Consider the following 25,145-nt stretch of genomic DNA (forward strand, 5'->3'; position numbering starts at 1 on the left):
GTAGTGATGAATGCACTAAAGGTCATGCAGGGTAAGTTTTATGTGTATTTTACCACAGTTTTTTAAATGATAGTTTTGTGGAGGGTTTCTGAAGCGCCCCTGAATGGTCTGTGCCCTCAGAAGTTTATAGTCGGGAGGGAGAGTTCCTTTCTGGCTCTTTCATCCTAGAACACAGTTACTAGTTTTTGAGAACCAGATTTTAAGTCGTGGAGAAGATTCCTCTATTCACAGTTCTCTCCTATGGCGTATCTGTCTTCCTGGTCCCCGGCTGCCACTTTGTATCCATCCAGGGGCCTTGTCCCCTCCTCACAGCCAGAAGCCCTGAGGGCCTGGGGGTTAAGTGTAGAGTTATAGGTCCCGGTGTGAACCAGCCCACCGCACAGGCCACTGGACCTCCGACCGCTAGCTTCTTCTCTGGTAGTGGAGCCAAAGCTAGCCCCTGCCTTGCAGGTTGCTCAGAAGGAGAGGAGCTTAGAGGCGGCACAGCACGGCATTCAGTAAATAGCAGCTATGACGGATACGATTTTTAGTGTGAAAGGGACCACGATGGGCGGAAGCATCTCACATCGCGTTGAGTCTGCGCTGACGCGGCGTTGCAGGCTCCCAGCCAGCTCGCGGGTGTGTTTTCTCTGCAGGAATTCATCCGCCTGGGCAGCCTCAGCAAGCTCTCCGGGAAGGGGCTCCAGCAGCGCATGTTCTTCCTGGTAAGTGGTGAGAGCTGTTTGTTCAAGGTGATCGGTGACTTGTGAGCCCCATGGAACCAGCAAGGGTCACGGCGCTGGGCCCCGGCCACCCCAGAGGGGATACCTGGGAGGCAGGAGGAGCAGCCAGAGCTGCTCAGACCGGAGTTGTTGAGATCCACGAATTGTCTCGTCGGATTCTGAAAACGTAGTTTCTGTACATGTTGGTTTCAAACGGAGCCCGTTCATCTCAGCCGCGCTTGTCCTTGTTGTCCTAGTTCAACGACGTCTTGCTGTACACGAGCAGGGGGCTGACGGCCTCGAATCAGTTTAAAGTTCACGGGCAGCTCCCGCTCTACGGCATGACCGTGAGTATGCGCCGTGGGCACGGGATGGGGACCTCTGCCTCTGGGCTGCCTGCGGGGTGCAGGAGCCAGTGACAGGGGGAGGGGCTTGACAAGGAAGTGAGAGCATCACAGGCGCTGTGAAAAACCTGGGCCTTGTTAGGGCTCCCCTAGAGGGGCCCCGGGACCTCACTCCCTGTCCTGCACCTGGGATGCGCGGCTATGTTCGTTCCGGAATCAAGTGCAGAGGCAAGCTGCCGTGCCTACGTGGTGTGAGCTTGCCTTTCACTGCCCGGTGCCTGGCCCCAGGGCCCTGAGAGGCCATCCTTACCATCCACGTGGAGTGAAGACCAGGAAGCAGCCTTTCTCCCGAGATGTCCAGTGGACCGGGTGTCCATATTCTGTGATCCTTGGTGGGCAGAGGCAGACAGGGCGCCAGTGTGCCCCAGTGTGGCTTATCCCCACACTCTCCTCAGTGGTTGGGTAGAGGGAGGTTTATGGCTCTGACGAAAAAATATAATGCATTTTGACCTTGCTTTCACCCTCCCGGTGGGGACTTTTTTGGACTTGGTTCCGCCGAGCTGTAGTCAGTTCGGTGAACGTTTGAAAATGCGCTGAGTATCCCACCCCCTGCTCGGCTTATGAACACTTATGAACACTCGCCCCACAGATGGAGGAAAGTGAGGACGAGTGGGGCGTGCCCCACTGCCTCACCCTGCGGGGCCAGCGCCAGTCCATCGTCGTGGCTGCCAGGTAACGCGGGAAGCCTGACCTTCGACCTCGGTACCCCTTCTCCCCACTGTGGCCTGGAAATACCTGACGTCCATCTCTCCTCCTTCAGTTCTCGGTCCGAGATGGAAAAGTGGGTGGAGGACATACAGATGGCCATTGACTTGGCCGAGAAAAGCAGCGGCCCCGCCCCCGAGTTCCTGGCCAGCAGCCCTCCTGACAGCAGTAAGCGTGGCACTGAAAATTGCCTTACCGAGGCGCCCCATATCCACAGTCTGCGTTTGTGTTTTAAGCTAAAAATCAAGGAACTTACTTTTTATAAAAGTTAAAAAAACAAAGCCCCTTAAAAGAGAATGGGCGAGCGGAGAAATCGCATCTTTTCTGGGCCAGCACTGCCGCTTGTCAGCCTCTGGGGGGCGAGGGGCGGGGAGAAGACTGTTGGGGGCTCCCTGGCGGAGGGACTGGTGAGACGCCCCTGGCCAAGCCCTCGCTGCCAGTGTGACTTCCTGCTCGGTGGGTGCCCGGGACCCCCAGCCTTCCCATCCCATTCGGCCCCTGGGAGGGGGCGGGACAGGGGCCCTCCTGGCGAGCAGAGAGGAAAAGCGCCGCCTCTTGCTGCCCCCGCAGAGTCCCCGGAGGAGGCGGCGGGCGACCAGGAGTCGGAGGACGACCTCAGCGCCTCGCGCACCTCGTTGGAGCGCCAGGCCCCGCACCGCGGCAACACCATGGTGCACGTGTGCTGGCACCGCAACACCAGCGTCTCCATGGTGGACTTCAGCGTGGCCGTGGAGGTAGGGCCGGCGGCGGGGCGGGGGGAGCGGGGTGGGGTCCGGACACGGGCGCCGGCCTTCTGAGCATGCGCGCTCCGTGGGCCGGCAGGTGCACCGGCTTTGGCATCTGTCCGTTCCCAGGCCGCCTGTGCAGTGATGGTTTTCTTTTGTTCTCTGGACCGTGCCCTTTCCTCTCGCGGAGTTAGCCACAGGACGGGGGCTGTGCGTGCCTTTATTCATGTGTCCGTGCCGAGAGGTCCGGATGGGCCGCCCAGGCGCCGTTCTTGCTGCGCCCTGGAGCAGCCCCCGGAATCGGGTGCGGGGAGGCGGTATGGTCGGGAGGCTGGTGCCAGCCAGGGCCACAGCAGGTTAGGTGTAGTTCATGGAAGAACCTGCGAGAAGCCGGCTCTCGAGCGTCCCGAAGAGCTGGCTTTGGGGATGGGGGCTCTCCTCGTATTGCGACCGTGAACCTTCCAGAACTCTCCAGACCTCGTTCTCTAGGCGTCCTCCAGTCCAGGTCCGTAATCCCCAACCTTTCAGAAAATGCGAAGCCCAGAAAGCTCTAAAACCGCGAAGTCCTCTTCATACCCCATTGACGGCAGAACCTGACCTGAGCGGTCGGGAGGCTGTTTATCGGTTTTGTGAGCGCGTCCTGTTTTACTACATAATCGCTGTGTTTGATTCTGGGCTACAGCCCGAGACCCCGCTGCCTGGGGTGCCATAGAGGGCAGGCACTGGATTATCTTTCTAAAATCTGACAGATGCTGAATTCCTGAGTATAAGTGTGCCTGGCCCCAAAATGTCACATAGGAGATTGTGAGCCAAGAACAGCGGTGTGTTTGCTTTCTGAACCAACAGTATGTTGGTTCAGATGAGCCAAACATTTCTTGATGGATAGTCCATAGGGGTTTCCTGAGATTGTTTTCTGGAACTGACCTTCCCAGTTGCACGGAACTGCGTTTGGTGCGTTTCCCTGCCACAGCTAATGTTCTAAGACCCGTGCTTCCTTGTCAAACCATCCTCACCCGCAGGGGGCTGTGTCCCAGCGGCGCGGAGCTCCCCGACTGGGCCTGGCCTTCCCCTCCTGCATCCGCCCCACAGGGGGTGGGGCTCTTTCTTCCCGAGGGGCTCACTGCACTCATCAACCTCCCTCCCATCACATTTCCACTGCATCTGTTGGCAAAGCTTGCCAACCGGAGATTTCTTCCAGGGAACGGGGATCTTTCCAGCAAGGAGGGAGCAGTGACCAGCTGGAGGCAAAAAATACCTGATCCCATCTATTCTAGTCCAGTGAGGCCAGGGGAAGGGCGGGGCCGTGCGGGAGAAATCCTCTTTGCTTCGCTTTATACTCACCCTTGCGATGTGTAGTCAGGGCTGTGGAGGTGTGGGAAGTTGGTAGGCGTGAACCTTCCTCCTCAATCCTGGAGGCATGCAGGCCATTTAAGAATGCGGCCCAGACACAGCTCGAGCCCTGCTTTTCAGGGTGACAGCCTGCACTGGTGCCGTGTGTGTGTGTGTGTGTGTGTGTGTGTGTGTGGTGACAGCCTGCACTGGTGCCGTGTCTGTGTGTGTGTGTGTGTGTGGCAGAGCCAGGTCAGCACACTGCGGCCTCAGACCAAATCCTGCCCGCCCCCTGCTTGGTTACAGCCCGTCAACGAAGAATAGGGTTTTCCGTTTTTGAGCGGTCACTACAACTATCTTCGGTTTTGCCCCTTGGCCCAAAAAGCCTAAAACAGTACTTGGCCCTTTGAGGAAAGGTTTGCTGAACGCTGAAGCCCGTGGGAGCGAGCCCTGAGCCGCTGTGGTTTTAAGGCGGCAGTGACGCAGCTTGGATGCTCGTGGAACTGGCGCGTCTGTCGCTCTGTAAATGTCCCCTCCTTGCCCGATCCCGCTTCCCCACGGCGTGTGGCTTCAGTCCGGTGTCGGTGGCGGGCTCCTGTGGGTGCCACATGCCCCTGGATGACCGGAGTTGGGGGAAGGGGGGCGGGGAAGTGGCTCCTTCCTTCTTGACGTGCTTTCTCACCATCCCCGGTACCACATTCTCTCTCTTCTAGGGCTCGTGCAGGTAGGAGTGAGTGAGGGGGATGTTTGGGGGCAGCGTGAAACTGAGCTGGCCTCCGCAGAAAGTCTGGGGGCACCGTCGACGTCGGGGTGCTGACGCTGGGACGGCCAGTGTGAAGGCTTGCGTAGGCCGTAGGGCCAGCGGGGGGGTTCAGAGGTGAAACGATCAAAGTTGTGTTGTAAGACTGGAGTTGGGAGGCGGTGGAGACTGGGGGGAGAGGAGGGTGTCAGCCGTCTGAACACAGGTGAGGGCCAGGAGGACGGGGGGAACTGCAGCGGGAGGGAGAACTAGGGGTGGGACCCTCACTTCCTGTGGCTGCCGAAACACATCAGAAACCGCTTAACAACAGAAATGTGTCCTCTCACAGTGCTGGAGGCCGGAAGCCCACGCTCACGGTGTCAGCAGGCTTGGCTCCTTCTGGAGGCCCTGGTGCAGCTCTCCCCCCCGGCTTCTGGGGGTTGCCAGCCACCCCCGGTGTCCTCTTGGCTTGTGGACACATCACTCCAGTCTCCGCCTCTGTCTCACTCGGGGGTCTCCCTGTGTGTCTGTTAAAAAGTCCTCTTCCTATGAGGACACCAGGCATTGGGGTTAGGACCCACCGTACTCCAGTAGGACCTTATCTTAACTTGACTGTATCTGCAACGACCCTATTTCTAAATACGCTCATCGTCTTCACAGGTACTGGGACTTTGGGCATGAATATCTTCTGGGGGAACACGAATCAATCAGTCCACAACAGGGATGGAGCAGTTGGGAGCCAAAAAGAGGGAAGAGCAGAGGCCTTCCTCCAGTCTGGGAAAGGCAGGGAATGGGCATCAGCCGGTGCCAGATTGCGAATGTGGACCTCTTCCGTAAAGGCAGCACACGGAGACTGGTCCGGGTTGGAGACAGACCCAAAGGTCATTTGCGTAGACAAAAGGCTCAGGCTCTTGAGAGCGGCTTAGGGGCCATGTGACCCGAGTAGGAGACTTGAAGTGTGTATGGGAGTGAAGCCAAAGGAGCGAGAGTTTCGGTGGGGTTGGCAACTTTGGAGGGCACTGGGGCAAGGAGGGACCAGTGGATACAATTACTAAGAAGCGTCTAATCTGTTAGAAGGACTTACTCAGAACGTATACCCTGGCATGTTCCAGGGGGATTCAAGGCTGCTGGCAGAAGTTAAGAGTGTTCTCATGAGCCTGCCTTGGAGAAAAAACACTGGCCTGGAACCTGGTTCATCCATGAAGTGTGTAAACCACACTGTGGGTTGGACTGGCTTTTGTTCCAAAGGTAACTGCATCTAAGAGAAAGGGTTTTTTTGGGCTCTGGCTGGAGGAATTTACTTGATTCAGTATAAAACTAAGAAGTATAAGGAAGGAAAATGTGCTACTCACAATTACATGAGACTTGCATGTAATCATGTGTGCTATTGCACAAGCATCAAATCCCCACTCTGGTTGCCACCATCACCGGCTGGAACCCACAGCTCCCCTTTTCTTGTGCCTTTCGCCAGTGGGCAAGTGGCAGCCAGGAGGAGTGATGGCACACTGTCTGCGGGGGCCACAGGGACACCTCTGCTTCCTGTGTGCTCTCGGCCTGACACGCCATCTCCCCCATCAGACTGCAAGCGACTCGCAGCCAGAGCTATGTAAACTCTTCTCAGAGGGGCCTTACTTAAGAATGCCTGTTGGATTAAATACAGGTTACTGGAAAAGCCCCAGAGGGAGGGAATGAAGTAGACGCAGGTGTGTGTATATATGTATATTTTATTGTGGTGCGTTTGCCCGTTTCACCCTTTGGAAGGGGACGACTTAGTGGCAGTGATTATATTCACCGTCCCTCTCTCTCCCCGTCGAGGCTTCCTGGGGATGAGCTGCCGTCTTGTCGGGGACAAGGATGAGGCTTCTTAGGGTCCCCTGAGAGGCGACACAGGGGCTTTGGAGAGAAGGCGGGGACGCACAGGCTCTGCTCCTGGCGTCCCCCCGCGGCTGCCTGCGAGCTCGGGGTGATGCACTGTGCCGGCAGCTCCCGCGGGCCTCAGGAGACCACGGGGCGCCGGAGCTACACCAGGACGGACGCCCGGAATGCCTGTTCCACCAGTGCAGGATGGGGCCTGGAGGCTCCGCGCTGAAATCCGGCGTTGCAGCCAGGGCCACCAGGTGGCGGTCAGGAGCTGCTGGCTGGCGCCGGGCTCCTGACGGCTTAGAGTTGAGGGGGATGGATCCTTTCCCAGGGATGCCAGCACGAGCACCACCACGTGGGCAGATCTGTCTCACCGTCTTGGAGGTCACAGGGCCAGCACTCAAGGTGGCAAGAGGGCCCAGCTCCCTCTAAACCTGTGTGGGAGGAGGCTGCCTTGCCTCTCCCGGCGTCTGTGGGTTGCTGACCAGCCTTGGTGTTCTTCGGCTCGTAGACGCATCGCTCGAGCCTGCCTGTTGCCACAGGCGCTGCCCTGTGTCTGTCTCCTTTTTAGAAGGATGTCAGCCGTAGTGGATACGGGCCTATACTCCAGGACCATCTCCTCCTCAATCCTACATCCGATGACCCTATTTCCAAATAAGGTCACATTCTGAGGTACTGGTTGGGGGGGGGGGGCGGTTAGGATTTCAGGATACATTTGGGGGACAGAATTCAGCCCATACCAGGTGACAGGAAAATTAAACCAGGCTCACACAGTCCCCCTCCCAGAGCAAAAGGCCGTTTTCTTAAGCCCCGCCCCCCCCAGGAAGCCTGCTCCCAGAAGCACGGCCCTGCCGGTGGGCCCCACTGGACGTGACACCGAGTTGTCCTTTCCACCGGACCAGGGGTGCCCCAACCCGGGCCCCTTACAGGCTGACTTGTCTTGCAGAATCAGCTGTCTGGGAACCTGCTGAGGAAATTCAAAAACAGCAATGGATGGCAGAAGCTGTGGGTAGTCTTCACAAACTTCTGCCTGTTCTTCTACAAGTCGCACCAGGTATGTGCCCAGGGTGGCGGCTGGGGAAGAGCCTGAAGGACCCTCCCTCCTCAGGGAGCAGGCAGCTTTCCTCTGGAAGGATGAACAACTTTTTGACCCCTGAGCCGCCCAGGTGTCGGAGGGGGGCGCCCACAGCAGGCTGGGCAAGGCCACGGCCATCAGAGACCCCGCAGCTCCAAGCGAAGGCTGACATTATCCACTTGCCCAAGGGCTGCGCGTCTGCTGGTTGGATGTGGGGAGGGGGGCGTGGGTGATGTCGCCGGTGGCCGACACGACGCATCCGGGCCCGGACCTCAGCCCAGACCAGCTGCTGCGGGCAGGTGCCACACCTGTGGCTGCTCCCACCTTCTGTGCCCCCTTCCAGGACAGTCACCCCCTCGCCAGCCTGCCTCTGCTTGGGTACTCGCTCACCATTCCCTCCGAGTCCGAGGACATCCACAAGGACTACGTGTTCAAGCTGCATTTCAAGTCCCACGTGTACTACTTCAGGGCTGAAAGTGAATACACGTTTGAAAGGTAAAAGTCCCCCTGCACGGGGCACCCGCAGAGAAAGGACACGCTCTTCTTCTGAGCAGGAGGCTTTCTCCCAAGTGAGCAAGTGCATAAGGCCTCCTAGCAGCTACTTGCTGCCTGGGCATTGACTCCCTTCCAGAATGGGCTTCTTGTTCTCACCCTGCTACTTGCTTAAAATGAAAGCGCTTCATAAGATCTGGGCTCTGTCTGCCCAATGCAAGTACACATCTGTTTTCACAGGAGCAAGTGGAACCGTGACTTTCCCTGGGACACATCAGCCCATAACCTGTACGCTAGTTCACACCACGCGGGGTACACTTTTCCGTCTCTAACTTGTGTTTTTCCAGTCGATGGGTACAGTAGTTGCTTCGTCCCGTGGCCAACAGGCTAAGTAACCTTCAAGTCAAAACACCACGAAAGGAAGGAAAAAAAAAGTCCTAGTGCCTCTTAAGAGTTCGTTACCTTACCAATGAGACTGGCTCCATGGTGTAGAGACCCAGGGCAGGGCAGTGGTCTTCCTTTAGCCAAGAAATGAAGGAGCCAGGCTCTCCCTGTGACCATATTCAAGTACAAATCCTGGGCCTTGCATCCTGGGGCAGGCTCTGAAAGCAGTGTCACTGCTGAACCACCACCTGGGCGAGGGGGTAGGGGTGGTCCTTGGGCAACGGACCAGACAGGGCAGCTGCTGCCGCCACCCCCGAGGGATTTTCTCCTGAGAACCCACAAGGGTTTCTGATCAATGGGCCAGTCACCCGTGCACAAGCTCACGTAAAGTTAGTTCACGGGAAAACAGCACAGTGGTTTAAGACCAGGGTCAAAGCCGCCGTGACACCCATGCCAGAGCAGCGGGGCCCTAAGCTACACTGGTTGAAGAGGGAGCCCAGGGGGTAGTAGCACTCCTCAGATTTGATCCTGGACTGGAAAACTTGAGATGCCATCACTGCTGTGGCAGGGAGCACGTAGCCTTGCAGTGTGAGGTCCTGAGATCAGGGATTTCTAAAGCCCTCTAAGCTCTACAAAGGCGGGAAAGCTGGGCCGCCCCAGGTCTCCTCCACCTGGCAGTACTGACGTGGTAGACCAGATGACGCTTTGTTGTTGCGGGTGGGGGGCGCTCAGCAGCAGCCTGGGCCCCTCTGCCCACTGGTTCTAGACCACAAACAGCCCCGCGTCTCGGATGGGCCGCACCCCACTGTCCCGAGAAAGGCTGGCAGTGTGTGCTGCAGCCCCGCCTCGGGCACGTCTGCAGAATGCGCGTGCCCCGGTCAGTGCTTCTCAAAGTGGTCCTCAGGAGTACCTGGAGGGGGCCTTAACCCCGCTTTCATTTACCTGGAAGCTAGGTGCTCACGTGAGATCTCTTCTGCTACAAAAGCAGATTATACACCGGGCAGTTATTAGGTCACGCTGGGGCTTTGTAAGTAACGACCGCCAGGGGTCATGAAGCTGTAACAAACAAGGAAAGCAGATTTCAGAGACACGGGCTGATAAAAAGTGGCCCCTGACGGTTATTTCACTTTCACTTTCTCGTCTTAGATGGATGGAGGTGATCCGAAGTGCCACCAGCTCGGCCTCCCGTGCCCACGTTCTGAGTCACAAAGAATCTCACGTGTATTGATGGCAGGACGGGACACATGTGTTGTTTCAGCAGTGGCGACTTTCCCGGAAGACATTTTCTTTCTTCTGTATTAATGAAGCCTAGTAAAATTAACACCTGTCTGTCTGGAAAACAAAATACATGGTTTCACAGCGACTCTCATCTGTCTCCACAGAACCATTTTAAACCTTGTCTTTGCAGCTGTTAATTTCTCATCGGAACGGGACCGCACCCCTGCCTTCAACGCGGGTGGCGTCTCGGCCGTCATGCCCTCGGTGGGCTGTCTTCAGCTTGTGCCAGTATTAAAACATTGTCACGGATAGAGTGCCGAATGACATTTTTTCCCTCCGCAACTGCACCTTAAAGTCAGTACAAAACAAACACATCCATGCAACCAAAAGACAGGGCAAGGGCTCTTTTTTTAAAAAGATGATGATTGATAAACTTTTATGATTTTGATTTCTAGGCTGCTGCATTTTACAAAATGGATTTTCCATTGTTTGTTTGTTTGCGATACACTTGGCAGTCTTAAGCAAATGAGATCATTTTCAGGTTTTTTTTTTCCCTCACTCTTTCTACTTTTATAATGATAGAAAATTAGTAGGATTTACTTTTTTGATAAACGAGCAGTTTGCAGCATCCTGTGTTCCACTGGGGGCTGCAGGCTCCAGTGAAACGCTGGTTCCCAGACCTGTTTCTTGGCACAAGTTGACCAAATTGTTTAAGCGATGACTATTTACAAAGTGTAGCAGGTTGTTTTCTGTTAAGAGAAGCGGAAATCCAGTGCGCTCTCTGGACTGTCGGTGTACTGAGTGGCGTATCCGATGGGAGGGGTAGTAAGCTGTGGTGTTTTGCTGTATGTTTCACAAGCATGAGAACCTGTATGTCAGTGACCAGGGCCATTTGTGCTGTGTTACGTTGTGGAGCGTGTCTGAGCTTCCCGTGGAGGCAGGAGCTCTGAGTCACAGTGTGTCGTCCCCTGGCTCCCGTGATCAGACCTGTATCCTACTGCAACTGTGGTTTGGAACTGCACACTCAATAGTGGTATATATATCGTGCCTGTCTTCACAAACCATTCTTTTCTCCTTTTTATACTCACCCCCCCCCCCACCCCCAGCCTGGGGTACGGACATATGACATTGCACATCCTTGATAGTCGGACAACACAGGGGACAGGGTTCCAGTAACTGCTGGGGCCCACAAGTCAAAATCCGTTTGCCTATTCTCCATGGGGCTCGGGTGGCTGCTATTCCCTCAGTATTGTTAAGTCCTTTTCTGAGGCCGCCCCCAGAGGGGGCGACCCATCCACCACGGTTCCCTTCCAGTGCCCCACACCACAGCTGGGGGCCCTCACCTAAGACACCCAGGACCACCCCGACTGGGGGGCTGTGACCGGCGTACGTGGAAACATACAAATGGACGATGAGTAGCTCGAGATGTGTGTGAATCATTTGCCTTACAGTCTGTACAGACGGTTTTAAGTACTAACAAAAGGGAATAAAAATACCTCATGCCACAATCCAGCATCCTGAAGTTTTAAGGCAAAACAACCAACCTTGTCTCTTGTCTTTAATTGAATCTCAGGCAGGTGGGTCGGGGAGTCGGCTGGTTCTGTGGGGTGGGGTGAATGAGCTGTTGAGTCTGTTCTCTCAAGACAGACAACGTATTTTGATACGTATGTGATACTTTTCTCTGCTTCTTCCAACCTGGGACCAGGAAAGCAGAACATTTCCAGGAGACTGACCGTCAGAGGCTCTAGCAGACAAGGGGTGAGGGCAAGGTGGGCAGGGAGGGGACTGGGAAGCCTCTGACCCCATTCCCTGGGCCGCTGAGATGGCGGAATCATGAGCTTCTCCCTCCAAAAGTCACACCTGTCACTCACCTCTACAAGGCTTGGAGACAAGGTGGTGTCCCAAGTCAGTCTTCTGCTCCCAGCTATGATTCACACCTGTGTCCCCCTGTGACTTCAAAGAAAACCTAAGTGCAAATCATGTAGGCAATTCAAACCACTCCCAAGCTGCCAGAAACATGGAGTTTCAGAGACACCCGCTATCTCAGTCCTTTCTGGCTGCTGGTAACAAACATACCATCAACTGGGTGGCTTATAAACAAATATCTTTCTTACAGTTTGGAGGCTGGAAGTCCAAGATCAAGGTCCCGGCAGATTCAGTATCTGGTGAGGGCCCACTTCCTGGCTCACAGATGGCCATCTTCTGTGTCCTCACGTGGTGGAAGGGGTGAGGGATCGCTGTGGAGTCAGGGCACTAATCCCAGTCCTGAGGGCTCCACCCTCATGACCTAATCATCCCCAAAGGCTCCCACCTCCTAATGCCATCACACTGGGGCTCAGGATCTCAACATATAAATTCAGAGGTGCGGGGGACACAAACGTTGTCTACTCCCCCTCTACACACAGGACACAATTACAAAAAGAATTATTTCTGTGAACCTTCTTGACCCTTGCATGATACAGACCCTGCGCTTAAGAACACACCTTGCAGCGCTCCTCAGTTATTGCCATATCTTATAGCAGAAATACACAAGCCACGTTTAAGGAAGAAAATATAAAAATGCTCATAAACCTATGTTTTGCCAAAAGAAAGGTACAAAATGCTGCATTCAAACTAAACGCTTCAAAAGACCACTTGGAGAACAAAACCATCAGATCGGGAAGGTGTGTGGCCCTTGGTTACAGCGAGACAATCACACGACTGAGACAGTGCCGAGGCCCCCCAGGCCACATGGGTGCAGCCAGTGCAGAAAAGACCACATCAAAGAGGTGTCGACAACCAGCCAGACACAGGCCCCAACCTCCAAGAGGCCGTCTGTGCTTCTGGGTGAAGCCACCCAGCCATCAGCAGCGTGGGCAGAGAAGCCGCCAACTGCTGGGGTTCAGCGTCCAGAGGCTTCCGAGGGCCAGTCAATCTACCTTGAGTGCTGAGCTCATGGGTCTGGCTAAATACCACCAGCGGTTTATAGGCCCGAGGGCAGGTCCTGTTGTAGCTCTGGTACCTGGGCTGTCTTTTAATAAAGGACTTGAAGTGGACAAACGCTAGCCTCAAGCAGATGCCCTTAAAAACGTATCAGCTGATTTTTCTTTGTCTACAGAAAGTAACAAACCAGGAGAGACTGTAGGGGGAGGTGACCCACTTTCAAAAGCCTGTCAAAGCACATCTTCCCCAAGAAGCTTCATCAACAGAAGACGTTTCCAATAAACTCAGTAGAGTAATCTGCCGCTTTGGCCTGGGAGACGGCGCTGTGCTGTTACCGTCCAGTGACTGCAGGGCAGCTACTAACCGTTCACCGCACCTCTCTTAGCTGGGATCCCGTCTGCCAATCAGTGTAACCATCACTCACATTTGACATGGCGGTCAGTCAGCATCAAGTCTTGAAGCCACTGTCCATTTGCAAACCTGAAGAGCTCTACATCAGAAAGCTGCTGTCTACTCTGGCGCTTTCAAGATCAGACAAGCAGCACGCCTCGGAGAACACTGCCCCGTTTCTTCGATTCTTTCTCCAGCAACGGACAAAACTGATCTTTGGCTCATGCCTCACACAGGGAAACAAACAGCTCCGTCATGCAGAATACTCTCCGAAACACAAAATGAAATATTCTCAATTTGTATTGCTCAAGTTAACAGACGTGCACAATAGCAATTTGGTTCTATTTCCCCTAACCAAAATATATCCCTTATAGAAATTAATCCAAATCTACCTTTAACTTAAAAATCACGACAATTTTAAGAGCTTAAAAACTAGCTCCATTCCATTAACAAACCAAAACAATAACCACCCCTCAGACGTCTCTAGCTCAGGCCTCTGTCCTCTCCCTGTAACATCCAGGCCACCAGGCCAGCAGATAACTGACCTTCCGTCCTCAAGTTTACCCAGTAACTTCCCTGCTTCCAAAAGCCTTTGTATTCCACCTCAAGAACTGCTACTCCAACAAGAGATGACGACGATTCGTATCAACAAATAAAAATGTCACACGTACTCAAATCAGTCAAGAATGGCTGCAAGAACTATTTCCCACCCCAGAGACCCAGAAGTTATTAACCCCCTTGGCAAGCAAGACACTGCCACAAGCCAAGAAAAATACAGACACCTGGCTGACAAACTGGCGGACACCAGCTCCTTTAAGAAAACCAACAACCTCCCCTCCAGGTCCCTGGGAAGACAGCAGTTTTACAGATCAGCAATATTCACCCATATCTTCTCAGGACCATTTTTAAAAGTCGCATAGGGAGCTGACCTGGACATTCCACAGCTTGAATGTGGGCACTTCTTCCTGGAGCCTCATACATACATACACACACACACACACACACACACACATACACACACACATACACACACACACACACGGCGGGTGCACTGCCCTCTCAAGAGTCACGTTCCAAGGAGAGTATGCAAAATCTGTGTTATAAAATTTATTTGTGTAAGCATTCAGACATGTTTAGGTGGGAAAGATGATACGCAGATTTCACTACAGGGTGCAACAGAAAACCCTACTGGAAGGACGGTACAGCTGGCGCAGGACTGGCAGGGCACGAATGACAGTGAGACGAGAACACTTCATCGGGGAGAAATTTAAAATAATAATTTAAAGCTTCATGAGGCAAGGTATGTTCCAATTTAAAACACTAAGAAATAGTACCATCGATGAAAAAGGAAATCAACTTCTAAATGTACCAAAAGGGTTGTAGGGCAAACAAGAGGAAAATTTGCATTTGTTGAGGTACAAATATAGGAGTGTTCCATAAGAGGGGTGTTAATTATTATTAATGGCAAACCCTGCAAATACAAAGTAAAACCCAAATCACTGGTCACATAATTCAAAATTTACATGTAATAAAGGCAAGGCAATAGACTCAAGTTACGGCCTGTCAAATATTTACCCCACTGACAGTATCTACAGAAGCACTTGGCCAGTGTGTACACAGTGATCGCTATGCACGCCAAAAGGGTTTCCTTAAAAATGACACTATATACAAATCTGTACACTGATCCACCAGAGCGATTCTCCGTCTCCCAGGGAGGGGGAGTTATCAACGTAAAGCAGGATACCTGAGGTTTCATTTCTTCAGTCACCTTATCATAATCCCAAATATACATTTCAGGGTTTATTTTTGTTTCTAAAGACACTTTCCTTGATATGTGCACTATGGTCAGAATTAAAAACAAGAATAATAAAATAAAATAAAATACTCGCTCGCAGGAGCTGACCCTCCCCACCCCATCTGGAGACTTCATCAGGCCCTGGACAGGCGACCTCGCTGTGGGGGGTGGGGATGGCCCCCCGCGATGGTGCACCTCTTCAGCGAAGTCAGCAAAGGCTCTCGTTGACTTTTAAAAAGGAGGAGGATGAAGAAGAAAAAAAGGAAAAAAACAAAACCCAAATGCCAAAGGAATTTCAGTGGGATGAAGTTCCTCCACCACTTAGAGAGTATCTAGGAAAAAACAAAAAGAGAAATAGAAGTAAATCAATGTCATTTCTCTAAATTAAAAACAAATTAATTTGCAAAACTTCAAGCAATAATCAAAATCCTAGTTTTTAAAGACAATCCCACGTTACAACAAATTAAGTGGCGCAAGTATCAATGGGCTAATTATTCCATAAAGAATTCATAAAAATTAAGAAAATCATGATTCCAACACTAAAAACTTTTCACAGATAAACAAAAAGTGAGAATGTGTTCAGGCCTCCCAGGAGAGAAAAAAAAGACACGAATAGAGCAGTAAATGATACACCTTCACTTATAATCATTTTTTAAAAATTGAAAAATCGATAATACCCAATGACACAGTAAGATCCCAAGGATGCATATGCATGCCAATTTGAGTATCAGTGCAAGAAACCCTTTTTGGCCACACAAATATTGGTGCTTGTTCAAGTAATCCACTTCCTAGAATTGTCTGTTAAATTTTTTGTGATTACAATAATTAGGAAACAATTCTGATGTCCAACAGGAGAGAAATGGCTAAGTAAATTAAGCAAGCTGAATGAACTAAAAGAGATTAAAAATCATAATAATATTTAAGCAATATGAAAAATTCCACACAGGTTAAGAAGTTAAGAAGTGTACACAGAATTATACATGTCCAGTTTTACACAATTTATTCTACATGAACACCCAAGAATATCTAAAAACTTGGGTAAGTTCATGACTTGTATACAACAATGGAAGGCAACGCACTCAAAACAATGATGGTGGGATGGGCACTTTCTCCCGTTTCCAGTAATTCTGCAGCACTGTCTCACTTTGGAACACCAAAAAGGGGGACGGGTGCCCTTCGTGGCCAAGATTCCCTCAGCAGCCTCAAAACCGGGGTGGTCACCCAGCCACAGGAGACGGCTGAGGACGAGTTTAATGGGACTCGTAGCCAACATTCCAAATTAGAGCTCCTCTTTTAAGGCATTTAAAATACATGGCACTTGCCCAGGGAACAAATGATCCTAGGAAAGCACGCTTTAGCCACAGATACTGAGACTCACTTTTCGAGAGATGTAAATGCCCAAGTCATGGGAGGAGTTGATGCCACACAAAAGAATCCACACATTAACTCAAACTAAGATATACAAAAGCTTTTGAAAATGCTTTGGACAAAAGCTGGTCCTCGTCGTTTCTGAGGCGACCCACTGGAGTGATGCATTCAGGAGCAAAACGGGTCTGAGGTGTCAGCAATGGCCACTGTGCTTTGGTGGCCTCTGGACAGGGGACACACGAGAAGGGCTCGGACAGCCCAGAAGGGACCAGGCAGGGAGCTCCTGTAGCAGGGTCACCTGATGGCTGAGGAGAGAGAGTCCCACGTCACGAAGGACAGAAGGACAAGAGAGAACTAGGGAGAATGGGAAGTAAAATGTTAACCGTAATGCAGACGGCAGGCAGTTACATCTGTGTTACGTACGGTCACACTCGCCACGGTGGCTCCCAGCACCGACTTCACAGCGAGATGTGCCGTTTAAGTGTGAAACACACGCTGACTGCAAAGACTCAGCCCTACAACGAAGGTGAAAGACCTTTACGTCGAAATAAGATTCTGGATGCAGTGGGTTAAGAAATAACGCTATTAAAACCAACTTCACCCAAAAAGCATACTGGAGTCCTTCAACTGCCTCAAAATTGAAGGCAGCCAAGTCAACAGTCTATTCTCCAGCCTAAACATGAGAGGTTAGAAAGTTGGGATGTTTTCATGAGGGAGCCTGAGTTCTGCAGAACAAACCTGAGGTTTTCTCTGATGTCCCACTTGAGAGGGACACTTCACAGGACAGCGGGGAGCCCCTTCATCACCACTTCTAAGGGGCAAAAGCGACCCTACACGCCCCAAACTTCTCCATGCGCCGTCCAGCCGACATCTCAGAAAAGATCTGAGACGCTCCTAATTCCCATCAAGGACCAGCCGTCCTTTAGAAAAATCTCGCTTCCTGGACAACACACCTGGAAGGTGAATTTCAAAGCACTGATCTGCCTGGCGTTTCGGGGAGAGATAAAGGTTTGGGGTGTGCAGGAGAGATCGGGTCACAGAGCTGCTGGACGGTTCACCTCCGCCCTCTCCGACACCCCCAGTGACTGCACGTCTGTGACCTCCTCTACAGGGAAGCTCCCCAAACAAGCTTGAGGGACCGGGCAGGGGGACAGATTGGCAGCCCTGCTTCCTCTTCACCCTGGAGCCCGTGCCACCAGGGCCGCTGGCGGGGACAGGGCGCCCCCCGCAGGCTGCCGCGGACAGAGCTCCCTGCCACCACGACAAGGCTTCCGGGGCTGAGGCGGAGCTGAGAACCAGCACAGCCCTCACAAGGACCGCATCTGTGTCCGCTGTCACGAACTCACCGAGCCCCCATCTCTGGTGTTTCTGGACACCTGGCTTTAAAGCATAAAACCAAACGGAGGGCTTCCCTGGTGGTGCAGTGGTTGAGAATCCGCCTGCCAATGCAGGGGATACGGGTTCGAGCCCTGGTCTGGGAAGATCCCACATGCCACAGAGCAACTAAGCCCGTGTGCCACAACTACCGAGCCCGTGTGCCACAACTACTGAGCCCACGTGCCACAACTACTGAAGCCCACGTTCCTAGAGCCGGTGCTCCGCGACAAGAGAAGCCATTGCAATGAGAAGCCCGCGCACCACAATGAAGAGTAGCCCCCGCTCGCCGCAACTAGAGAAAGCCCACGCAGCAACGAAGACCCAACGCAGCCAAAAATAAATAAATAAAATAAATCAATTTATTAAAAAAAAAAAAAAACCAAACGGAGACTCCGGGCTCGGGACTGCACTCCTCTGGCTGGTCACGAGGCAGCACCGGGGGAGCAGACCGGCACCCTGAAGTCATCCCGTGCTTATGCAGCAAGAGCCACCACCACAAAGTTCTGTGGTCCCTCCCAGTAGTGTCCAGGTTCACCTGGTTCATTCACACCGATTTCTCTAATTCAGGAGAACAGCCTTCTCTCCCTTGATTCTGCTTCAAGCCCCCGGCCTGGAAGGCACCAGGCATGGGCGGCACTCACCTCTGCAGCCGCTGCACGAGCTGGGCCACCATGGTGTCCGAGATGCCGGGGCAGGCCTCCTCCGCCAGGTAGATGGCCCCGCGCAGCTCCTCGATGGACCCCAGGTTGCCTCCACACGCCTGGCTCTTCTCCTTCAACTGAAAACACCAAAGCGAGGGACGGCGTGACTCACCCGAGCACAGGAAGCCACGGGCGTCTGTTTAAGGAGAGACACGACCCGACTGCCCCGGCCCCAGGGTCAGCTCGGATCCCTCCCCTTCTGGAGGCTAAGAGCACCGGGCACAGGCCGGGCCTGAGCCCCACCGCAGTCTCTACCCTTCCCCGGGAAGGAAACACACCGGCTTCTAGGCGCCTTTTCAGAATGTGATCGTGGCATCTGCTCCCTCTGCTTTCTTTTTCCATTTCAACCCTCATCTTCCGCCAGCAAAGCCATGTCACGCCCACTTGGCTCTGGTGTGAGCCCCGAAGCTGCAGTGCGGGCCACGCACACAGAGCTCCCGCGGTTACCGGGCTGGCGCTGAGGCCTCCGGACGGACTGCCTTTGTGGGCAGGGTGCTGCCGAAACACTCCATGTCATGTAAACAGGCAACAGCCCTAAATCCTGGGAGGCTGGTGTCCTCTCGGCACCTCTGCGCCCACGGGAAACCACGCCGGTGTCTGCAGGCACCTCCCACAGTTTAAAGTCAACTCCCGTCTTTCCGGGACGCGCCAGGAGGAGGGAGAGCTGCTCGGCGCGCGACCCAGAGCCTCCGGCAGCTTCTCAGGCTGCTGGGACCACACGCCGCCACCCCGGCGTCAGGCTCACTCTCCGCCTGTGGCTTCTCCCCTCCCAGCTACAGGGACAGACAGAGGGACAGGACAGGCCTGGCGCTGAGGCCGGAGTGTCTGTGCCTGTTCCACGGGGTCAGCGACTGCAACAGTCAGCCTGGAGGCGGCGCTTCTGTCCATCTGGGACCCCTGGCCCCTTAATGACTAAACACAACCGGACTTACAAGCCCCGAGTGGGCAGCCCACAGCCTGCCACGCGACCTCCCTCCACTGCCCCCCGACCTCCCTCCACTGCCCCCCGCCGCTGCTGCCCGCGGCTGCCGGACGCGCCCCGTCACCACCACTTGAGGGAGCCCCTGGCCCATACTGAGGGCCCCCCGGGAACGTCCTCATTCGTAACGTGGGGAGACGCTCCGTAAGTAGCGAGTTTGCGGAGTGTTATGCAAATAATGCACATCGGACACTCTGAACGTGAGGTTACCAAACATTAATAACGAAAACATACAGGAAAAGATGCCTGTGAGGTCACCTTTAGGGCAGCTGAACAAAATCAAAACATTAGTACATTTAGGATTAGTTCATTAATTCTGGATAATGCCTTCCGAACAGTTTTTTTTCACGTGCCCAATAAGAAACAGACAGCTTCAGACAAATGAGAAAGAAAATCTACGCCCTTTTCCCCAGTTGCCCAACTATCCTAGTAAAATGCAGTCAGGGTCGCGGGAAAGCAGGGGAGTATCTGGAAAACCTGACGGGCCAATTGCCCAAAGAACCTAACAAAGAGCAAACAGGGTCCAACAGGCATCCCAGGCCAAGGCCGCAGGCAGAAAGCGACACAGAGGGGCCTCCGCCTGCCCTGTTGCTGTTCACTTTTCCCCCTGAACCCAGAGCGCTCAGTGGTTTCAACCTGTCCCTTGGGCACACTCGTGAGACAGATCTGGGTCGGGGAAGGCCTGGGAGGACTGAGGCCATCCAGGAGCACCGCCAAGGGGGAGGCACCGTGCGACTGGGGTTCAGGCCAATCAGGCCAAGCGGAGGCCAGGCATGCGCCCATGGGTGGCACTTCCTTCCCACCCTGGGCCACCCACCTCAAGTCCAAGGATCCCCTGCTACAGCCTCCCTGGAGAGCTCTGGATCACCACCCAAACAGAAGGTACTAGGTGACTCACTCTGAATTACCTTAAAGGCAGCCTGAGCCAGGAAGGGGCACAAGAAAGTGACAGGAAGGGGTTCTTTCCAATCAGCTACTAACCAGATGAGCAATGCTCACCCTCATAAAACCCACTCTTGAAACACCTCCAAATGTTGTACGTATACACATACCTAGAGGGGGCAGGGTCCCCTGAAAGGGCACAGGGAGGGGCACATGTTTGCAGTGGCCGCTCGCCAGCAATCAGGGGCCCTGCTGGGTGAGGCCACTACTCTGGGGGCTCCAGAGGAAACACGAGGACCCCAGGGAATCTGATGTCTCCTTAAAGTAAAAATCTGCTTTTCACATTGCCATACATAAGTCTGTCGAGGCAAAGATGTTAGGCTGCACCCAACTAGATTTTGTAGAAAGCAGCACAACTGAAGTTAAAAATTGCCCCAGTAACAGTACAGACCGGGGCTGGGCTGCTGACGTCCCACGTGTACACTCCCGGCAGCGACACAGCGACAGTTCCCAGGAGGGGCTGGACGGAAGACGGCCCCCGGGAAAGCAGGAGGCGTTCCTGGAAGGCAGGGGCCCATCCATCCCAGCTGGCCTCCCAGAGCCAGCCAGTCTAACCCCCCAAATTCCACAGGCAACCCTGCCAAAGACGGGGCAACTGCTCCCACTTCTTCCCCTCGCACCTCCCCAAAGGTCAACTGGGCATCTTACCTCTGCAAACAGCGGAGAAATAATTGTAGATAAACACTGAGAGAAAGGCCTCTTTGGGATGTCTTTCATCTTGGGGGCGGGGGGAAGAGTAATGAGAAATATTTAATACTCACATTTGCAATAATTCAGTGAACTTCAGATACATGTCTGCTGTGGCATCTGCATAGGACTGTCCTACTGTGTTTTCCCTGGACTACGGAGGACTACAGATACCACGCCCGGTGGAGAGGCACCAGAGCGCCAGGAAGCGGCACCCTGCGTGGACACAGGCGATGCTGAATTGCACCGCTGAGCCACGTGTGGAGAGGACCTGACTGATGAAGGCCTGGAAATGGCATGCACATCAGAGCTGGCTGTTGGAAGTGGCTGTCCTATGACAGTGCTGCCTTTTGTTTCTTCTGAAGCCTCTATCTGAACACATAATGACCCCTATCTGCTTCTCAAAGCAGGATTTGTAGGGTCACCAGGGGACAGCCACTGGTCTGCACTTGCTGAAGAGAAACTACACCACTGTGCTTCAAAACGATCCTAAAACTACAGCTTTTCATTAACTTAAACGGGCACAAAACCAATTCATCAAAATTAAGTACATAGGTACCAAAAGCAATATATTTTTAAGATTCCTTAAACAAAACCCAATCCCAAAATTACGGTACCTTGATGAGTAACGCCAATACGTGACACAGGCCTAGTCTCATCAAGAGAGCTGGAAAGTCGTTTCAAACACTAAACCCACCTCCCCACTGCCCCGCTACGTGGAAGTGTCAGGAAATGCTGATCTGGCGGCAGGGCTACAGAGAGCAGCAATCAGCACCGCAGAGCGGACCAGAGTCCAGACTCGCGGGCCGGCCTCGCTGGGGAGTCGGACAGAACATCGTCTCCTGATCTGTCAATACCCTGACGGCAAAATTCCACAACAGGCTGCGCTGAGGGGCCACAAAGACCACGAAAAGAGCACGCTTCACACAAAAGTGACTCAAAAATGCTGCTGACTGATGCCAAGTGTTAGTCACTCTGCACGAGCAAACGTACCTTATTTCTTTCTAAATCCGACGGCTGAAGAGCTCCATTCTCAAGACTCTTTGGATCTTTCTCCCGGATCGTGAAGATCCAGTCCCCTGAGTCGCTGCCTCCGGATGCTTGGCCATCTGTGTCCGTTTCCCTTAACACAGAAATGCAGGTGACCCCGTGAGTGCCAGCTCCGCGGGGAGACCCCCCATGCTCCATGCCGGCCTCCGGTCCTGTCCACTCCCCTCCAGGCCCTCCTGGGCTGCAGAAGCCGAGCCTGCCTCCAACCTCACAAAGAGAGACCCCGTCGGCACGCGGTTCCCATAGAGCTGCCGCATCCACACCGTCTCTCCTGCGTCCCTTTCTCCTGGAGAACCATCTCCACCGGCTCCGTCCCACCACACCTGAGCGTGCAGTCCTTCTGCTAGCTCAGCGCCGCTCCCCGCCCTCAGCCCCACGGCTTGCAGGCGTCACCTACACTCCCACCTCCGTCTCTTACCTCCCACTCACTCCAAAATCTACCCCGTCCCTGCAACTGCTATGGCCAAGGCCCCCTGTCCCCTGCCCGCCTCTGGAAAAGGAGCCACTGTTCCGTCCTTATCATCCTGCCTGCAGGCTCAGCAGCAAATGCCCCCACTGACCACCCTCCTCCAGAGGCCCTGGACTCCTGGGGCCACACCGCGCCCAGATCTCCTGCGACCCGGCTTGTCCGCAGGTTCTTCCTTCACGCTGGTGTCTCCCAGCATTTGGTCCTCGGCCTCTGGCCCTTCTCCGCAGGTATGTTTCTCAGGGCTCCAGTGACCGTTCACGGAGTGGTGGCTCTAAACCCATATTGTCTGCCTAGATATCCCGCCTCAGCACCAAATCTCGATGCTGCTCTAAACTGGACACATCCTCCTGGACGTCTGAACGTGTCCCGCATCAAACCCAGCTTCCTGTGCCCTGGCCTCCCCAGACCAGCCTCTTCTCCACTGCTGTCTTCTCAGTGGACCCGCGACACTGCTGAAGCCGGACTGTCCCCACCTGCGGTACCCAGACCCACGGTAAACGTCCGGACTCTCCCCGCCCGTCTCCTCATCCCCATGCCCACCACCCTCATGGTTCAACGTCAAGACCTCAGCGACGCCCTAGTCTGTGGTTCTCACCCCTGACTCTGCAATGGAATCACGTGGGAACCTTGAAAAATATTCTGGGTCTCATCCCACTGGCCTGGCACGTGGACCTGGGCCGTGGGTCAGCCTGAACTTCTGGCCGAGGTGTGAAGGGGCGCAGGCAAGGAGCCGACCTGCAACACCTCCATTCCTGACCCTCCCCCTCACGGCTTCCCTCCTCCTTCACGCCAGAGCAGTCGGTCCAACTCTCCCCACCTCTACGTACCCAAATGGCTCCCAGACCTAATTCATCTCTTTAGCTGATGGATTTCCTAGATGCTTAACGTGACACCAGTTTATAGTAACTTCCTGGCACAGAGCTTTTACAACGCCAGGCATATACCAGAACACAACACAGAATCACTAATACCCTCATTTATATCTTTCTAGAAATATGTTTAAAGCCATTTCACCTGATCAGTAGCATCTTAAAAGCAGGAGGTATAATGAAGGAAGAAGAAACCAGGTCCAGTTCTTTACGCAGAGCTCTGTCACAGATTTTACTCAGAGAAACTCCACTGGCAACGAAAAGAGACTCAAAGACTCCCAAATATAGTCCCATACTAACACAAGAAGCACCATCAGCCTGGATTTTTTTTTTAAAAAAAAGAAAAGAAAAAAGAAACCCAAAACCCACCCCAACCAAGAGATGAGAATGAACAGGCCCACGTCAAGTATGGCATGGGGCTCAGACACGGCCTGGGACTGGGGACACGCCCCCCCCCGGTGTGGACTCAGGCCGAGTGGACTTACGTGTCCGAGTCTTCGGAGCTGGAGTCTTCGTGGCTCTGTTCGGCCTTCCACCTCTTGTACCTGTCGATGAGCTCCGTCAAGTAGGATGTTTTCTTTGCATTGCGGATTATGAACTTGTGCTTCAGTAGCTCCTTAGCGGTGGGTCTCTGGAAGACAAACCACCCAACAAACCAAAGAGAAAAAGCATGAGGTCAAGTTCTCTACATTCTACTTGACTCTACCCCAAAGGACAGACTTCTGCCTCAAAACGTCCAGCAACCAAGCTAATACACAAAGACAGAGGTCCTACTTCAAAGTTTTTTCCTTTAAGACTGAGTCAAAGAATGTCATTTGGCTCCTGTGGGTGGGATCCCGTTCACAGTGTGGACAAGGTATCTAGTATCTAACGGGCCCCTTAACATTCTGGAGGTAACCATCCGATGAAAGCAGGAACCCTCTCCCCAGAAAAATGCATTTACAAAGAAAATGTTGCAGAGAATTTCACAGATAATCATTCAATCATCATTGCTAATGCTGGCAAGAGAGAAAACATGTTCTGTATCACCTTGTTAACTTTCCATCTTACTGCTTGGCTCCATCCCCCAAAACACAATGAGATAAATGTTCATTTAAATCCAACTGGAAGAAAGCCAGGAGATACCCGTTCCTTGGACGCTGAAAGGGTACCCTCGTTCTCTCAGTCATCAGCCTTCCCAATTCAGAAATGCTGGTTTCCCAGGTCTGCCTTTTTCCTTGTGATCGGGGTGAGGACTTCATCCAGGCTCTGGGCTCAGCATGGCCAGTGAACTCGGCCTCTTGCTTTGCCCTTGAGAGCGGCAAACCCAACTATAGGGAGTACGCTTCCCAAGAAAATCGTGCAGCCCAAATAGGAGCAGACAGCAGGAGCACACAAATCACGCGAGTCAGACCGTGTCCCCACTTGCTCCGAATTACTAAACCTTCCTAAACAAGAGCCAGGCATGCTTCTCAAACTCAAGCCTGTGAAAACCTGGCTCACTTCAGGCATTTCTCAGTCCCTGTCCACGTGAGTGTCTCTTCCAAGCATCTCATCCTCTCCTCCGTGCGTCTGGGCCGGAGGTCGGGGTGGAGACATGTGCACTGGGCCAGCAAGCCGACACCACAAACACGTTTGTAATGGGAAGATGTGCAGGCACGTGGGTGTGTCTTCTTGGGGCTCGGAACAAACTCCTGATAACAACGTTCCGAGCCCCACGGACACGAAGAACAGCGGCCCGCCCGGCACCCAGGGAGTGGTGTACTCTGCATCCCCTAGAGGTTCTTAGAAAACGTTGCATTCCTCATTGAATTCCATTACCAAAACCGGTATCATATCAGAAAACCACAGCTAACCACATATTTTTAGATAAGGGTTCGTAAGAAGGGGGAGGGGGGTTGGTTCAGAAGTTTCAGCCTGACCTGCGGCAAACCCTGCTGGAAAACTCAGAAGCAAAACAAGGACGTGTGGTGTTCCACGCAACC

General features: G+C 53.4%; 2 protein-coding genes across 4 annotated transcripts in view; one reads left to right on the forward strand and one right to left on the reverse strand.

Moving 5' to 3' along the window:
• FARP1 (FERM, ARH/RhoGEF and pleckstrin domain protein 1) overlaps nt 1-11,175 on the forward strand; it is a 293,219-nt gene extending 282,044 nt beyond the window's left edge. For both annotated transcript variants that reach the window (XM_068526857.1, XM_068526858.1), the window contains exons 20-27: nt 636-704; nt 959-1,048; nt 1,695-1,777; nt 1,866-1,978; nt 2,381-2,544; nt 7,410-7,517; nt 7,882-8,033; nt 9,561-11,175. In XM_068526857.1, coding sequence (XP_068382958.1) covers nt 636-704; nt 959-1,048; nt 1,695-1,777; nt 1,866-1,978; nt 2,381-2,544; nt 7,410-7,517; nt 7,882-8,033; nt 9,561-9,642 — 861 coding nt within the window. In that variant the 3' untranslated portion in view covers nt 9,643-11,175. The remainder of the gene's footprint in view (nt 1-635; nt 705-958; nt 1,049-1,694; nt 1,778-1,865; nt 1,979-2,380; nt 2,545-7,409; nt 7,518-7,881; nt 8,034-9,560) is intronic.
• Nucleotides 11,176-14,036: 2,861 nt separating this feature from the next.
• Nucleotides 14,037-25,145, reverse strand: part of STK24 (serine/threonine kinase 24) — a 103,207-nt gene continuing 92,098 nt past the window's right edge. For both annotated transcript variants that reach the window (XM_068526479.1, XM_068526478.1), the window contains exons 7-11: nt 23,667-23,812; nt 21,787-21,916; nt 20,755-20,823; nt 18,126-18,262; nt 14,037-15,071 (exon numbers count right to left, since the gene is read on the reverse strand). In XM_068526479.1, the coding sequence (XP_068382580.1) occupies nt 15,035-15,071; nt 18,126-18,262; nt 20,755-20,823; nt 21,787-21,916; nt 23,667-23,812 (519 nt within the window). In that variant the 3' untranslated portion in view covers nt 14,037-15,034. The remainder of the gene's footprint in view (nt 15,072-18,125; nt 18,263-20,754; nt 20,824-21,786; nt 21,917-23,666; nt 23,813-25,145) is intronic.

This window comes from Eschrichtius robustus, chromosome 18 (assembly GCF_028021215.1).
Source record: "Eschrichtius robustus isolate mEscRob2 chromosome 18, mEscRob2.pri, whole genome shotgun sequence".
NCBI classification, from domain to species: domain Eukaryota; kingdom Metazoa; phylum Chordata; class Mammalia; order Artiodactyla; family Eschrichtiidae; genus Eschrichtius; species Eschrichtius robustus.